A 17,527-nucleotide genomic window follows, 5' to 3' on the forward strand; every position below is an offset into this window, starting at 1 on the left:
TGGTTTGATGACTATGGTTATTTTGTTCCTATTTTAATTTACAATAAACACCTTTAGTATAAAAGTCCTGTTAACAAGTGTCTTTAAAACAATTTTAACAAGTTATTTTAAGAAAATTTTGACACTAATTTTATGAGAAATATAAAAAACTGCTAAAACATGATTTTTTTTTTCTTATAAAAACTTTTCTTAAATAATTTACTATCAAATAACTTTAGGGTCCATTCACATTTTCTGTGTATTATATTGGTTTATGAGTTCCAGAGAAACATTGTACTTGTATATCAAGAATAGGAAAATAGTTATTGTACTATGTCAGTGAATCCGAAAGTTTAGGAAAAAATGAGGTTCAATGATCAATTCCCTATGTACTGTTTTAGATGGGAATTTAAGAGCCTGAAAATATAGGCTTGAAGTAATATTTCAGCCTCCTGGGTTGGGATCTGTAACATCTGTTGCTGCGCTGGTGGTTGTTTCTTATGATACATTTTTTTGATGAACTGTTTCTTATGATACATATTTATTTCATCTGGGTACCGTGTAATTATGTGAATGGATTTGTTGCAAAAGTAGTTGGGGTTATTGAATTTTGTACAGCTCATAAATACGTCATTTATCTAGTTCAACACTACTGAATTTAATTCCCCCAATAGAGTTGAAATTCCAAAAAAATATTTTCACTCTTAACTTTAAGAGGGGGTAAAGTCATTGATTAATGCTACAATCATAAATTATTTTTCAACATTTTTACAAAATGTTGATGTAGTCAATCTTTTATTGGTTTTTATTTAGACTCACAATTAATATCACATTTTTATTTATCAATAATTGTTCATCACATCAACAGTATGTAAATTTTTTTGTAAAATAATTTATATCTCTAGTATTGTTCTAAGTTCATTTAATCAATATTTACCTCTTGCTTATTATTGAACTAACCTACTTAAATTGAAAACTTGTGGATTGAGTTTGGATTTAAGGATTCATAATTTAGGAATTTTAAAAATGATTATTAGGATTTGAGCTTTGGATATTTTGCACAAGTTATAATATTTATGACATTATGAATTTAAAATGACATTTTATATTTGATAATATGTGGATTTATCTCAACCGATAAAGTCTCTGATAGTTAAATAAAAGATCTGAGATTAAATCTTTGCCAATACCAAAAACCGATCAGTGTCTTGATCTAATGACAAAGAGCGCAATTATCAGAAGCAGATATTATATGTTTAAATTTTAAAAAAAATTCAATTATATCCTTAAAAATTAATTTATTTAGGATAAAATTAACTTTATTTTGTTTCTAAAAAAAATTGATAATTTCAATTGCATAGATTAATAATGAAATCTATTCATAAATTTTATCTATGGAAGAATATAATTTTTTTTTTACATTATTCAAGTTATTTAAACTAAAAAATTAAAATTAAAATCATTCTATTCAAATACATCTTTCTAAACTAACCAGTTGAGTCGTGTGTGAGATGGTTTATCATTCCTAAAGAGATTTTATTTTGCAATACATTTCACTTGCATAATTGAAAATTTAATTTAAAAATTGTAGGGTAAAATTAAAAGTAGTTAACATTCAACCCCACCCATTTATGTTGGTCACATGCTGTCAACTTCTCCCATCTATTGATTTGCGCGCCCCCTCCCGGCGGCCAGCCATTCATTAATGAGATTGAGATGAAATGAGGGCTCAATAATACGCATCACATGTGCTTGACCAGTTGAAAATGTGTTGGCAACTTCAGTCACTCTAGCAGTCCACATAAAAGTAACAAATTAGTACAAACAAAGTTCTCTTCTGGCTAAGACATGACGTCCTTCTTGCCACAACGACCCAGTACAAACTTTATTTGTCTTAAAGACTTGAAGTTATTCATTTTCTAAATAAAGCATTCGAAAGACACAGACATCTTGTATGTTAGAAAAATCATCTGATTATGATGGTATGGATTACTGTGTGTTTTTATATGGTGGAGGTGACTTCGGATGAGTTTGGGATGAGCTTATTTCCTTCAACTTATTTAATTTTTAGTACTATTTTTAGGTTTTATTGTACTTTTTAGTACTATTCATTGATACAAAATTTGTCATCCGACTCATAAACTCATTTCACATTGTGCTCGCCGCATCTTTCATCTAATCTTGTTGTCGTTGGGTTATAGATTGACCCCAGTTAATTAATTCATTTAATTATCTAAATTGATTAATTATGTCAAATTACATGTAAATTGTGGAGATACTAACAAATCATCAAATAAACTAAGTACAGCGGAAATAAAATAAACACACTAATTTGTTAACAAATGGGGAAAACCTCTCGTAAGGCAAAAACTCTACTGGGTGATTTTTAGGTCACCACTTCTAAAAATCTACTAATCAAGAACATGTGGTTACAAGTATAAAGAAACTTACTACTACCATAGATTATCCCAAAATACCAATTTACAGTTGAACCTTTACTCCAATCCCCAGTACATGTTTGACTTCCCAACAACTAATTGATTGTTATTGGATGCAAAATTCTTCACTTCAAAGCACGTTGAAGATCTGAAAGCACTTAGTTACACAACCCTAAGACACACAAAAAATGCAATAGCTTCTCACAAAGTGTATGAGTTCTCTAATTGAATCTCTGTATATTTAATGACTTTAAAATAAAGTTTTTATATGGTCTAGAGATTTAGTGCATGAAATCCTAGCAATTTAAGTCATCATGGGCCGAAATTCAGATATGAAAATTATGAAATCACAGAGCTCAATAGATCGAGAGGTGTCGAGCTTATGTCAAGAATCCTTCATTAAATCTCGATAGATGCTAGTGTTGAGTTTCACTAAATCAGCTTTTCTTCACTTATTTCTTGGTTCAATTTTCATGTCTTTAATGATACCAATTATTATGTAGGAGTTACATAAATTTTGATATATTAAACTCATCTTAGATCTACTTAATTATAAATAAAATACATTTTGTCAAAGAATAAGCCAAAACATAGAAAATATGACCCTGATAGTTGTTGTTGAAGTATAGATTATGGCATCTTCGAGAGACCTTCACATTATATTCCAAACTCATGGTTTCACCCTACTGTAAGTTTGAGGGAAAATATTAAAGATGCTAGTTTATTTAATATGTGTAATCACCCAATAGACCAAATTATGTTGTAAGCTTATGCTGGGCTAACCCTAACTCCTATAGCCTATATATAGGCTATATAAGGTTTATTGTAAATAATACTTAAGAATACAGCTTATATAGGACTACGGATTTTATCCTGTAAACGTAGAGCGTTAGATAATCTAACCACATAATTAATTCCCTTGTGTTCTCTATCTTGCTTCCACCTCTTAACATCAATCCCTGCAATTTTTTCACAGCCATAAAATTTTGAGCATGGAATGAAATAAAAACATTATTAATTCTTACTAAAGAGTAAGTATTTACTGCAAAAAGTTATTGCGATCGCTTTACTGCAAAAAGTTATTTACTAAAAACACTATTGTTCGGTTCCCAAAAGAAGAACCAAAGAGTTAAAAAAGAGAACAATATCGGTGATCGCTTTAACGAATTTATTGCAAAAAGAAACGTGAGTAAGTGCTGCATTTATGCTCCATGATTATATGTCGACAAATAATTTTTTTTTTTTTTTTTAGGGACTATGTCGACAAATAAATTAGTCTACATATTATTTTGCTGAACAATATCAAATTATCAACTATATAGTAAGTCACAGAATTAGAATTATTAACTATAAAAAAGTTAGAATGATTAATTGTTAAAAAAAAAAAAAGCATTAAATTATAGATACGACAAAATCTGCAGCTCCAACATTCAGAAAAAATAATAATACGAATCAATCAATAAAAAAATTCAGAAAAAAAAATAAAAAAGTCTGACCTCGAACTGCAAGATTTTATCGGAAGGGAGGATGGATTGAATTTTAAGAACTGTTTCGTTGATAGGATTGTGATCAGATACAATATTTTAATATGAATGATTGAAATTTAAAGTTGTAAAATTATTGAATATAAAAAAAGAAAATGCTAATGAGTGTTCTTAAAACATTGGTTAACAATTTATTTTAAAAAAGTTTTGACATCACTTTTATGAGAAATGAAAAAAACTGTTAAAACATTAATTGTTTTTTTTTTTTTTTTCATAAAAACTTTTTTTTTTAACTGGATTATTAACCAATACCCTAAGGACACTCGTTAGCATGACCTTATAAAAAATAAGGAAAAGAAAAAAAAATGTTTTGAGAGGATACGAGATCTAAGAGTAATGCTACAGACACAAACTATTTTACAAGATTTTTAAAAACTGTTAATGTGGTTGAGCATTTACCAAATAATTATTGGTAAATAAAAATATAATATTAATGATGGTTCAGATTAGAACTAATAAGAATTTACCACATTAATAGTTTGTAAAAATATTGTAAAATAGTTTATGCATGTAACATTACTCCGGATCTAAATCCCATTTTATGAGCACAATTATTGTCATTTGACAAACCCAAATATAGAAATCGATAGAATGAGTTATTTCTTAGTTACTTGATGTAAATTTATTTTTATTTTTATTTTTATTTTTTTATCTGAGATGGTGGGCGTGATTTTGGAAACATTTAAAGTCCAACCCAATCTATCTGTATCTGTCACATCGCGTCTTAAATATTAGAGGAAAGGTATAACCATATCATATACAATGTGCACGGATTGAATTAATGCTTCCATTAATTATCCAAATAATACAAATTGTGTAAGTTGATGCTGTGAGAATGTTAATGAGATGCTTCATGATAGACTTACCAATGTACAAATTTTAAAGTCTCCAAAAGTGGTGGTTGACCATGTTAATCTTCCTGCAAATGAATTCATTCAAAAGAGTGATATTTTCACAATATTTTTAGAACAAATTCTAAGAGATAAGTTATTATTGATTTTTTTCATTAAAAAAAGAAGAAATTATTATCGGTTTTAATTTGAAATCACCGTTGAAATTGCTTTTTTCGTATATGATCAATAATAAATTTACTACTTAAGATTTGTAGTGAAATCCTATAAAAAAAATTATAATGAAAATGTTATAAATATATTGTAAACATAACAATATAAATATGTCATTTTTGGCATTTTCTAACTCTATTTTGAACTATCGTTAAATTTTGACTCAAAAGTGTTGTGGAATTTAAAGCTAGCCCAAAATAGCGTTAAATTTTGGGCTATCATTTCTTTTTATAGGGATTTTTTCCTATCATTAAAAGAAGAAGAAGTCTTCCAAAAAATCGAAATCCTGTCATTTTTGGCATTTGCTATCTCTATTCTTCTGGAAGTTTTAAACGTGTAATCCTAGGCTTTTTAAAGATAGATACACGGTGCATTCTTAAGCGTTAGCTTATATTAGTATTTAGCAAATTTAAAAAAAAAAGAAAAAGAAAGGTTAAGCATTGAATTTATCATATAAAAAAAACTTTTGAATTCATTATTATTATTATAAAATCAATATTACACCATTTAATATTTTTCTGTTGATGCGAATTTTGAAAAGTTTAATGTTAGATTTTATATATATATATATATATATATATTATTAATATACTCTAAATGTTTGCAAAATTTCAAAATGATTAAAAATTAATAAGCAATATTTTTCTCTTAGTGCAAATTTTAAAAAGTTTATTGTTAGATTATATATTTATATATATATATATATATATATTTTTTTTTTTTTTCTTAATATACTCTAAATTGTTTCAAATTTTCAAAATAATTAAAAATTAATAACTATGCGATCTATCAAATGTTTTGATTTAAGTTCTTGTATTTTAAAATCATACATAAAAGATGAGTTTCTTAATTGAATAGTAAATAGCATATGATTGACATGAAATTTATATAACATACATTTTAAAAATATAAAGAATATATAATCTAACGACGAGATATTCAAAATATTAATCCAAGAAAAAATTAAACACACACACATGGGGGTTACATTCATGTAACTTTAAACAATATTACACTACACTACTAAATATTTTTAAATTAAATGCAAATTTAACAAATCCACATTTGCATTACATTTTTTTTCTTATATTCTTTATGTTTACAAAATTTCAAGATAATAAGTGATCAATAATTATCTAGTCTATAATTATTTAAATTTCAAGTTATTATAAGCTAAAATTATGTATAATAAATGAGTTTACAAATTAAATACTAAATAATATTTGATTGACACAAAATTGCCATGCATATTGAGAACATAGTGAACATATTATCAAATAGTAGTAGAATTTTCAAATATTAATTCAATAAAAAATTATTATGTAATGTAACATTGTCTAAAGTAACATTTAAGTAATGTTACATTAGGTGTAACTTGATTTTTACCATATCTATATATATATATATATATATATATAGAAATTTGAGATAATATCAAATAAATCTCCACTTTAACCAAAATATTTCCTCTTTCATTGAAGTTCCACCTTAACTTAAAAGGAAAAAGTCACAAATTGAACCAACCTTTGCAACAATTTTCCACATTGGAAGAATTTATAGACCACCAAAGCTTACAAAATTACTATCCACCTTAGTATGAGATGAGCCGCCAAATACAAATCCTTAACGGATCTCCATCTTGGATAGACTTCTATTAAGCCACAAATGCCTTAGGTGCCAAGCGAATTTAGAGACCAACAAATAGAAGTGCAAATCACCTCAAGCTACACTCCAAATGCACCTATAGTCGTCAAGCATACTCAAATGTGCTCAAACATGATATATATTGATCAAGTCCAAGCAGTTTTGGAACATGACCCAGTGACTACCTTTGTAAATATATCTTTGCAAGTTTGTATTCCAAAGAAAAATCCAATTGTTGTTGGATTATGACATCAATAATTTAGAGTTACTACATAAAGAGTTCCATCAAATTTTTATACCTAGAATTCCATCAAATTTTTATACCTCGAAACAAATAATAGTAGCTAAGAAACTTAAAATTGACATTGTAAGGTTTAGAGTTGGCAAATTATGTAACAATGTAATCTTGATTAAGTTTGTATTGAATCATCATTAGTTCAAGATGAATTGTCCAAGAAGTATATTAAAAGAATGTAGAATCTATAATTTCAACTAATGTTCGAATGTTAGTAAAAACATTCAACTGATCTTTAACTGGCGTACAATCAATCGAAGAGCAATAAAAAATTTTGGATTCAATTTTGTTGATGCATTTTAATTGAAGTCTCCTAGGTACAGGACTATTATGGACAACTTCCTTATGGTTGTAAGGCATATTTTTAAGACATATTTAGAGAGAATATCAAAGCTGCCATCTTTTCAACCAGTATAAAGAGCCTGTAGAGGTATCTTCTATATATGATATTGTTACTGCCTTAGTGCGCGAATCCTAATGTGTCTTTGTGATAAATCAAATCTCTAAGAGGTTCTTGAAGTTGGTTGGAAGTTTCAGTCGTGAAGCCCAGGTGCATTATCCATGGAACATTCACATGGTTGAAGAGTTCAAAGATTCAAAAGTTATAAAAAAATTAGGGTTCAAATCTCTATTATCTTATTGTGACTATTGAATTGAAAAATAAAATAAAATAAAGAATTAACATGATTTTTAATGAGAATTTTTTTTTTCCACCTTAAGACAAGTTTAATATAAGAATATAATCTTTTACTTTCAGAAAGTTTTATTTATTTTCGAACAACAAAAAGAAGAAAAATAAATAAATAAATAAATAAATTATGTAAGACAATAGGAGTATTATAAAAAATTTTGTCATACAGATATAGTACATGTCCTGCCATGCCAGACTGTTAGTTATATCGAAATGGACAATTCAAGACAAGCAGCTTTTTTTTTTTTTTTTTTGGCTAAATTCAAGACAAGCAGCTTATAAGCACAACGGGTTTAAAGTTTAATAATGTTAATATTCTGTCTATCGAGAAAACGAAACCACTGTAAACTAGCTTAAAGGTGGTCCCTTTGTCTGTACCCAATGGTGGTAGAAACAAGCAATTTAATGTGATATGAAAAGTGAAAAACCAGAGCATGAACCTTATATAAAGCTAGCCCTACTGACTCATTCACATGTGGTAGTGTACACACATAAGAGCAGTCCTTGAGTTTCTAACAAAACAATCTCTATGGACCGCTTTTTGTTTAGTGTAGTAGGTCTGGTAATCACATTGAGTCTTATTTCCTCTCAAGCTGAGGCTCGAGCTTTCTTTGTTTTTGGAGACTCACTAGTCGATAGTGGCAACAATGACTACCTTGCCACCACTGCTCGTGCCGACTCACCCCCTTATGGCATTGACTATCCAACTCACAGACCCACTGGCCGTTTCTCTAATGGCCTTAACATCCCTGACATTATCAGTAGGGTTTTTATGTTTGTGTTATGTTTATTGTAGTTATTTATAATTTACTTCTTTAAACCGTTTCTTGTTTACTAATATAACATAATCTTGTATGTGGGGTTTGATTTTAGTATTTATAGTTATATACATTAAAAATGTTGCATTTGTCATTAGGTGAGCAAATTGGGTCAGAACCCACTTTGCCATATTTGAGCCCTGAGCTCAAAGATGAGAGACTACTTGTTGGTGCCAACTTTGCTTCTGCTGGGATTGGAATTCTCAATGACACCGGAATTCAATTTGTAAGTCGAAGAACGATATTCAATTTGTTATTATTTTACATTCAAAACAAATTTTTTGTTGTTATTGTTAATGTTATTGTTACTATTATTGTTCATATTATGTACTACTACTACTATTGTGGTTAGAAGTATTATAATTATTTTCTTTTTCAAGTAAGGAAAAGTGCAAGTATTTATCTTACATTTGAAACTAGAATAACTTATGTTGAGTTATATTCTTTTAAGATGTAGCTAAATTAGAGAGAGCAAAAGGATTGATGAATAATGTAACTAATACTTTGTGTCCAAACTTGCTTTATTTAACTTTGCAGATAAACATAATCCGAATTTGCAAACAATTGGATTACTTTCAACAATACCAACAACGGGTGAGTGCTCTTATTGGGGCTGAGCAGACTGAGCAACTTGTGAATCAGGCTCTCGTCCTCATTACTCTAGGAGGAAACGATTTCGTCAACAACTATTACTTAGTGCCCTTCTCTGCAAGGTCTCGCCAGTTTTCTCTCCCAGACTATGTTGTCTATCTCATTTCCGAGTATCAAAAAGTTCTAAGGGTAACTTCCTGTTCCTTTTCTCTATTAGTAATTTTAACATGCTAAAAATGGTTGTGACATTGAAAATGATTTGTGAACTTCAACTCCGTTTTCATAAATATATGTCTTAGTACTCTTAGAATTTTTTGATGTCATAATCACTGCATTATTTTATCATCAGTGACATAGACCAATAAAAAAAAACATTTTTATATTTTTTCAAGAATAATTCTTATTTATTGCAAATATGTAACTGAATTTAATAGAAAAACCTATTGCAGTACATTTATGATAGTGTACCTAAATTTTCCTAGCTTTATCTTTTTTTCTCTTTTTTTTTAAAACGCTGTTACCTGTTTGATGAATTATATATGTGATTTAAGTATTGCTGCATGCACATGTTTACACCATAAATAACACAATGTCGAGACAAGAATCACAGGAAATTAGGAAGAAAATAATGGTGAAGGGGACGTATAAACGAATTATTTATGATAAAGATTTGTGTGAGGCATAGGTGGCATATCGAGTTATTATATGACTTTGGTTGGTGAGGCCAATAAGTATAATTGTGCTTGTTATTTTCATGAATGCTTTTATGGAGACAAATAATGATTCAAAATTGCGCTAATTAAAGCTCTTTTAAGGAACCAAACATAATAGAGTGTGATAGGACTCTCTCTCTCCTTGCTAAAGGAATTGAATAGCCACTCCTTGTATCATTAATGTCATGCAATTCCTTTTACGACAAAATACTACCTTTCCTTGCACTAAACACAAGTTTAAGTTACTGGCAGTTGTATAATTCTATTGATACCTTATAATATTTTCACTAAATACATTCAGGGTTTAAATCTCCCCATTCCAACTATTGAATTATCAAAGAAAAAATAGACTTATATATAAAAATAATGCATGCAGAGGCTATATGAGTTGGGAGCACGGCGGGTTTTGGTGACTGGTACTGGACCATTGGGTTGTGTACCAGCAGAATTGGCCCAGCGTAGCAGAAATGGCGAGTGCTCAGCTGAGCTACAAAGAGCTGCGGCATTGTTCAACCCACAACTCGTTCAAATGCTTAATCAACTTAATAGTGAGATTGGTTCAGATGTCTTTGTTTCTGCAAATGCTTTCGAAATGAAAATGGATTTCATCAATGATCCTCAAGCATATGGTATGTCAACCTCCATGAATAAATTATTATAGTTTTCAGAAAAGTTATTAACAATTTATCATACTTTCTAGAAAAGTTGTTTCACAAACTTCAAAATATCAAAAACATATTCTACTATGAGTTTTCATACACTATGTAATAAAGACGGCGTCCTACACACTTTGATTGTACCAATTTCCAAGTGGATGCCCTCTTAATTTTTAATTATTTCTTCTCTTCTCTCCTTAAAGTCATATAACCTAGCTACTATGAGTATGAAGTATTAAAATAAAGAATTTTTGTAAGTGAAACTATAATACCTCATTGAAAACAATGGGAAACTATAGTCTCAAAGTTTTTTTTTTTTTTTTTTTTTTTTTTTTTTTTTTTTAATAAAAAAAATCTACCCAATTAATATTATACGAACAAAGCATCTAAATATTTAAAATAAGTTTTATTATCTATTCATATTTTTAAATAATCTACCATAATTTTATCTTTTAATATAAAAGTTGGGTTGCATATACACAACGTGTGCACTATGCAACTCAATATAAATATTATAAGTTACATGACAATGTGTCTCAATATAAGTATTACAAGTCACATAAAACATAAGTAAAATTATTAACATAGTTACTTTAAGGGAAACTCTATTTCCAAAGTCTTTAAAAAAATTAAATACTATCAAACCCTAATTAAACCTCAAAAACCAAAAGTTTCAAGGTATTTAAATGATATATTTCACACACATATACACTTAGATTAGGTTAGAGTAGAATTCTATCTTGTATAAAAAAAATGATATATTATTATTTATTTTTCAATTATTCTATAATCTATTATTATTTTTGAAGTTGGTTAGAACTTAGATTTACATGATCTACCTTTGTTTTGTAATTTAAAATTATTTTTAATCTATTATTTGAAAATTCATTTTAGTAATTATATTATTGAAAGATTATCTTTAATTTACATATGATACTAGATACTATAGTTTGGATACGAAATCGAGGGAAATGTTTAGGAACACTTCAACTTTATCCATGTATTTAATGAAACGTCATTCAGGAATGGTAGTTGCAACAACCCATGGCCGTTAATTTGGTGACCAGACAGAAAGGCAACAATATTCAATAGAAAATTCATGGGACCACTGGGAGTAAATATCATAATAAGATAGGGCAGTCTTATATACTCGGGTCCCCTTATATCACCTTGTTGAAAGAGATATCTCCCAATTGTGAAAAAAAATTATAGTAATCTATCAATGTTTTTATGATATAGAGATATAATTAATTCTTCAATTATTGTTATAACTTCTACCTGGATTTAATAACAAACCGTGAATTATATAAAAATATTTAAGATGTCAACAAATTAACCGAATTTTTTGTTTTATTTTCTCTATATTACTTGAAAATTTTGGTGAAATGTGATTAAATGCTAATAATGCTATGCACTAACTAGACAACATTTTGAGTAACTGCGGCTTCAAATAATATAATCTAAGTCCACTTTCTGCAGAAGTAGGATTTTCCTGTGATTAAAAATACTCTGAAGTCTTAAAGCTAAAAAGAGAGAAGTAATTAATATGAGTGTCATGGTTTTGCAGGATTTGTTACATCAAAGGTAGCATGTTGTGGACAAGGACCATACAATGGAATTGGACTATGCACACCTTTATCAAATTTGTGCCCGAACAGAGATGTTTATGTATTTTGGGATCCCTTCCATCCATCTGAAAGGGCCAACAGACTGATAGTACAACAATTTATGATTGGATCCACAAAGTACATGCACCCAATGAATCTCAGCACCATTATGGCTTTGGACTCCAAGGCTTGATAATCTTCTGCACTTCTTGATGATCAACTCGTCTTAGTTATATATGTTCATGTTTAAGCAGTCAATTATTTTTCTTATTGTCATGGAAATTTAAGGCCGGTTTATCGGCTTTGGAAAATAAGCAAGTCTTCAGTGCTGGTGTATTAAGTGTTCTGTTTGTACTGAACTGCCCTACAAAATGTTACTTATTGATTAATTAGAAGATTACATCCTTATGGTTGATTTCTATATGCCTTTTGGATAATGCTATTTTTAAATTAAACATTTATGGTTTGAAATTATTTTTGGTCATTTTGTTTAACTTTAGTAGGTTGATTTGGTATTTTTGTGGTCTTGGGGTTATTTCGGCTATTATGATGAAGTTTCAGGTTGGTTTGGTGATTTTGGTGCTTTGGCAATTGAGGTGTTTTATCTATTTCTGTGAAGTTGAAGGATATATCTTTAATTTTAATAAAGTATAGGGGCATACATATAATTAACCTGAAGTTTAAGGACATAATAATGAATTATGTGAAGTATATGGGCCTATTTGTCATTTCAGCGAAGTGTATTGCAAAGTTGTAATTTTTGTGAAGTTTTTGTTCTAGTGGGCTTTGGGGTTGGGCTTTGCTTTTGGTATGGATTGGATTAATTACACAGGTTTAGGATTACTTGGGCTAAAGAAATTAGGCTTGTGTTCTAAAGGTTTATAGAATCAATGGGTTAAACCATGTCGGCTCAAATGGGTTTATTGAGTTAGGTTGATAATGGATTTTGGGCTTCATGTAGGTTCATATCGAGCTCAGAAAAAAAAAAAAAAACAAAAGGAGCTGAACTTGGTTTTTTTGGGTAGAACTGAATTGGGCTTGGTTCTTTAATGGGTATTGGCTCATTTGGTTTGGTACGGGTTTGAATGACATAAAATGGGCTTTTCTTGGGATGGGGAAGCTTGGATTTTGGGGCTAGTGTCTGATTTGCAAATATGATGGTTGAGTGGAGGGGCTGTGATGTATGGCCTATATGTTAGTAGATCCGTGAGTGTGTGTGCGTGTGTTTTTAATTAGCAGGTATGCGTAAATACAAAAATAAGGAGAGGTTTTTCTTTATTCTTTTTATTTTTATTTAGTTTAGATAGAAATCTATTCTAGTTTAATCTAAATGTATATGTATGTGAAGCTCCCTATCGTAGATTTAAATCCCGACTCTTGCCCCCAACCCCATAAGAACTTATATTTATGATCTCTCATTCGACAAAAAAAGATTAACACACGAGTCTTTTGTTCTTATTATTATTTTTATATATTTAATTATTCTTATTGGATTACTCTACTGCTCAAATTGTAGTTAACAGTGCAACATTACTCTACTACTCAAATGGTACTGTTAAAATATTTTTTCCTAAATGGGCGTTTAGTATTACGCCACTATTAGTACTTTTTTTTTTGTTTTTTCTTTTACACTTTTTCCCCCCTTTTTCCTAGTTTCAACTTTCATGCTTCCCTTTTCTTCTTTTTCTTCTTCATCCTTTATTATTATTATTATTATTATAAGTTACGTTTCTTGTTAAGCACCTTATGTCTTGGCAAGTGCCATGAAATTACAACCTATGGAAAAACCTTAGTTTGAATAGCAAAACAATTGATATCATTTGCCAATCATGGAAGAGTAGAGATAAAATCAATTACAACAGACATTTGATGACTCTATTATCAACAAAGGATAAAATTTGAGTCCTTAAGTTGATTAAAAATCTTAACTTCATAACAATTTGAAATCCCTTATTTAATGAAATTTATTCAAGTTTATATATCCTCTATTTTTCTTATTGTGTGAAACTCACCTGAGTTCACTTGCCTACTTTCAAGGACAACTTATCTAGTTGCATCGATTAATTTGATTATCATGAGTCTTTCTTTACTTAACTTTGCTTTCTATTGTTTTTTGGATTCTTTTTAATTATTGAATTCTGGCTTTTTCATGTATGTATGAGAGAGAGAGAGAGAGAGAGAGAGAGAGAGTTATAGTGATTTCTATTTTTAATTTTGATTATTTTTTAATGCTTATATATTTGGATAGTTTTAAATTTGTATTTTAGGCTATTTACATAAATATGCCATGGTGATTGCTTGAAGCTTAAAACACATATATTAGTGCAATTTTAATAATAATTCGTGCCATACTACAAATGAGGGTGGAGAGTGATGAATCTAGAAAAATCATTAAGTTCATCCGTTAATATGGACGACCTTGCATCATTAATAGACCATCAAAGATAACCGCTCAACATATTCAATAACAACTATCAAAGGTCTTAAACTTTCATCAAGACAAAAAACGTTACAATCAAGGTAATAATCACCTTAATTTATGTACAACAGCTACCTAAGTCATCTATAAAAGGGACAATCAGTCTCACTAGCTAAGGTATGTCAAAAACCACTACAAAATACTATCTATATACAAAAGATATGGGCTGTTACTAACTTAAGTATTGGAGGCTCCCCCACTAGGCACAATCCGGTGGTCTTTTCGATCAACTCTCTTTATCTTGCAGGTCCTACAAGATCGTCTAAAGCTCCGGATTTGACAAGTGATCCAACTGATGATTTTGGCATCATCATTGAGTTTGAACTTTTGTTGTCCTAATAAAAGAGATCAATCAATATTATTAAGCTACAAGTCAATTGTCACATATTTGATTTACGATAAAAGATGAAACATCAGTTACATATACTTTATGCAAATAGTTAAAGGGAATCTCAAGTTCAATAAAAAAGAACCATATTTACTTTAACCAGACTATTAGATTTTTGTTTAAAAGCAATCAAACATTGTTAAACTTGGCTAAATTTAGGGTTTAACCATTAATTTGTGTAATCCAATATTACGATGTCTAATAAGGGTAGATAGGCTTTAATTTATCTTGATATAACCTTGATTTTCAGGCAATTTTGTAAAAATGGCAATTTTAAGATGCTGAGATTGCAAGAAATGTTCTTCCTTAAAAAAAAGAAAAAAAGAAAAAAAAATTGCAAGAAATGTTTGACAAAACTAGGAGGTCAAAATAGGATAGCGGCAATAAACCAAAAAAAATCCAAATCAAGATAATATAACATGAAATTGAAATTCCACACAACATCAGTTTAGTTCAGAAATACCTCAAACAACATAGGTTGCTCAATTATACCACAATATATAATGATGTAACATTTTTTAAAAAAAAATACTATTATTACAAGACTCAAATCGACATAATAGAAAACAAAGGACACTTTGAGAATCAACTGCAAAGACTGCACCAACCCTAAGATTCCTCCAATCGAACCTGAAAGTATATAACACCAAAATGTGATACACATTAATAATTAGTGTAGATAAAAAAGAACATTCAATTCCTCTATTAAAAAAAGTAGGAGACAAATCATTTAAAAAAAAAAAGATTTAATACACAAAAAGGAACTAATATATTGTAAAAGATTATTTAGTTTATGGTGTCACCAAGTACGCAAAGTTATCAAGAAAAAAAATGTAGGATGTTGTATAAAAGAAAGAACAAATTTTAGCTATAAAATTAGTTGTAACTTAAGGCTATAACCTTAATCAATATCTTTTTATTGGAAGTAAATTTTGACAAATCTACCATTGAATTACATTTTCTTCTAATATTCTCCATACTTCCAAAATTTCTAAAAAATTAAAGATCAATAGCTATGTCATCAATAAATTATTTAAATTGTAAGTTTTTATAATTTAAAATTATGCATAAAATATAATCTTATAGATCATATAGTAAATAATATTCAATTAGAACAAAATTTGATATGTGTATTAAAAGCGTAAAAAATATGTAATCCAACGACTAGATTTTTGTAGCTAAACTTTGTCTATAAAAGAAAATGATTAGTGCATAAGAAAAATATGTTTTTCATGAGAAAAAAAAAATAAAAAAAAAATAAAAAAGAAGAAGAAGAAGAAGTATGTGTATTAATTACCCAAAAATTGATAAAATTATTATATATCAAATCAATATATATTGGAACTCCATTCTAAAACTATGCATTCAAGATGAGATGGATCAGCTTGTCCATATAACTAAAATCATTAAGGAAATAATTGGTATAGATTTCATAATTACCACAATTTTCTCCAATATCATAAGTTAGAATAGGGAAATGAGAAATAGTTTTCTAAACAATTTATATATATATATATATATATATATTTATATAAAAGAATAACAAAATTAATTGATTTCTTAAGAAAGGGAATTATAAAACCAAGGTTTTTTTTTCAAAAGGTCACCCAAATTATGTTTCCTACTTAATTTACAAGTTTGCAAAAATTATAATTTTGAATTTACTTTCCTCATTTTTGCAAAACCAACACTAAACCTTTATAGTCTTTATTTAAATGAAATTATCAATATTTTTATTTTATTTAATAATAAATTCACACATACCAAACATTTGACCAAGAAACAAAAAATATGATGACACACTATGTTTATTTAAGAATGATATTATACATTGATCACCTCCTTAATCTTAATTTAAATAGTAGGTCAATAAAACGTGTTAAGAACCCCAAAAAAGGTAGAACAACCTAAAAGGAAGTCAAAACAAGTTAGCTAGCCCAAGTGCCAATCATGAAACACAGATCTAAACAGAACTTGGAAGCCTCCAATCAGCAATCTAAGTGTCCCTTGTTCAAAATGCTTGCTAACTCAAGTCAAGCCAAAGTCTATGAATATAAAATGCTCATAGTTTTGATAGATACCACCAAAATTTTGAGAAAAAGTTCAAATAAGTAAGCCACTTTTAAGATATTTAAATTTTAAAAAAAGGATGCTGGAATCCAAAATTTATTGCATATTGATAAAGATATATGAAATTATTATTTTTATATTCTATCTAATTGTGGATTTAAAAACACGTTGAATGCATTTTAAAAAGTAGAATTCTTCAGATTTTCTTGAATATCAATATGTTAAAGCTAGAAACAATCCAAATAATTAGATTACACATTTGACATCCCTTTTACTTTTCTAGCTAAGTAATCAAACCTAAAGGCAAGTGACAAGTAATCTTTCTGCAAGTCTTAGGACCTTGCTAAAGCATTGTTTAAAAAATGCAGGATGAGAGATGTAATGCCCCAAAAACATAAATAATAAATGTCTATTCAATCTAAATAATCCATAAAAATATTAAATAAATGTAACCAAAAACCTAAAATCTCATCACAATTGTCAGAGTTCTAATTCCACCAAAGATAAAATATCCTCAAAATAATTCTCTAGTACAATATTCAATACCATT

General features: G+C 28.6%; 1 protein-coding gene across 1 annotated transcript; it reads left to right on the forward strand.

Annotated features, from left to right (window-relative positions):
* The first annotated feature begins 8,116 nt into the window (after positions 1–8,116).
* LOC115978830 (GDSL esterase/lipase At5g33370-like) lies at positions 8,117–12,511 on the forward strand. Its single transcript, XM_031100708.1, has 5 exons — positions 8,117–8,416; positions 8,572–8,699; positions 9,011–9,253; positions 10,154–10,406; positions 12,001–12,511. Exons 1-5 carry the CDS (start codon positions 8,185–8,187, stop codon positions 12,231–12,233), a joined length of 1,089 nt encoding a protein of 362 aa, XP_030956568.1. The 5' UTR covers positions 8,117–8,184; the 3' UTR covers positions 12,234–12,511.
* Positions 12,512–17,527: the final 5,016 nt, after the last annotated feature.

The sequence above is a fragment of the Quercus lobata genome, chromosome 3 (assembly GCF_001633185.2).
Source record: "Quercus lobata isolate SW786 chromosome 3, ValleyOak3.0 Primary Assembly, whole genome shotgun sequence".
In the NCBI taxonomy this organism is placed as follows: domain Eukaryota; kingdom Viridiplantae; phylum Streptophyta; class Magnoliopsida; order Fagales; family Fagaceae; genus Quercus; species Quercus lobata.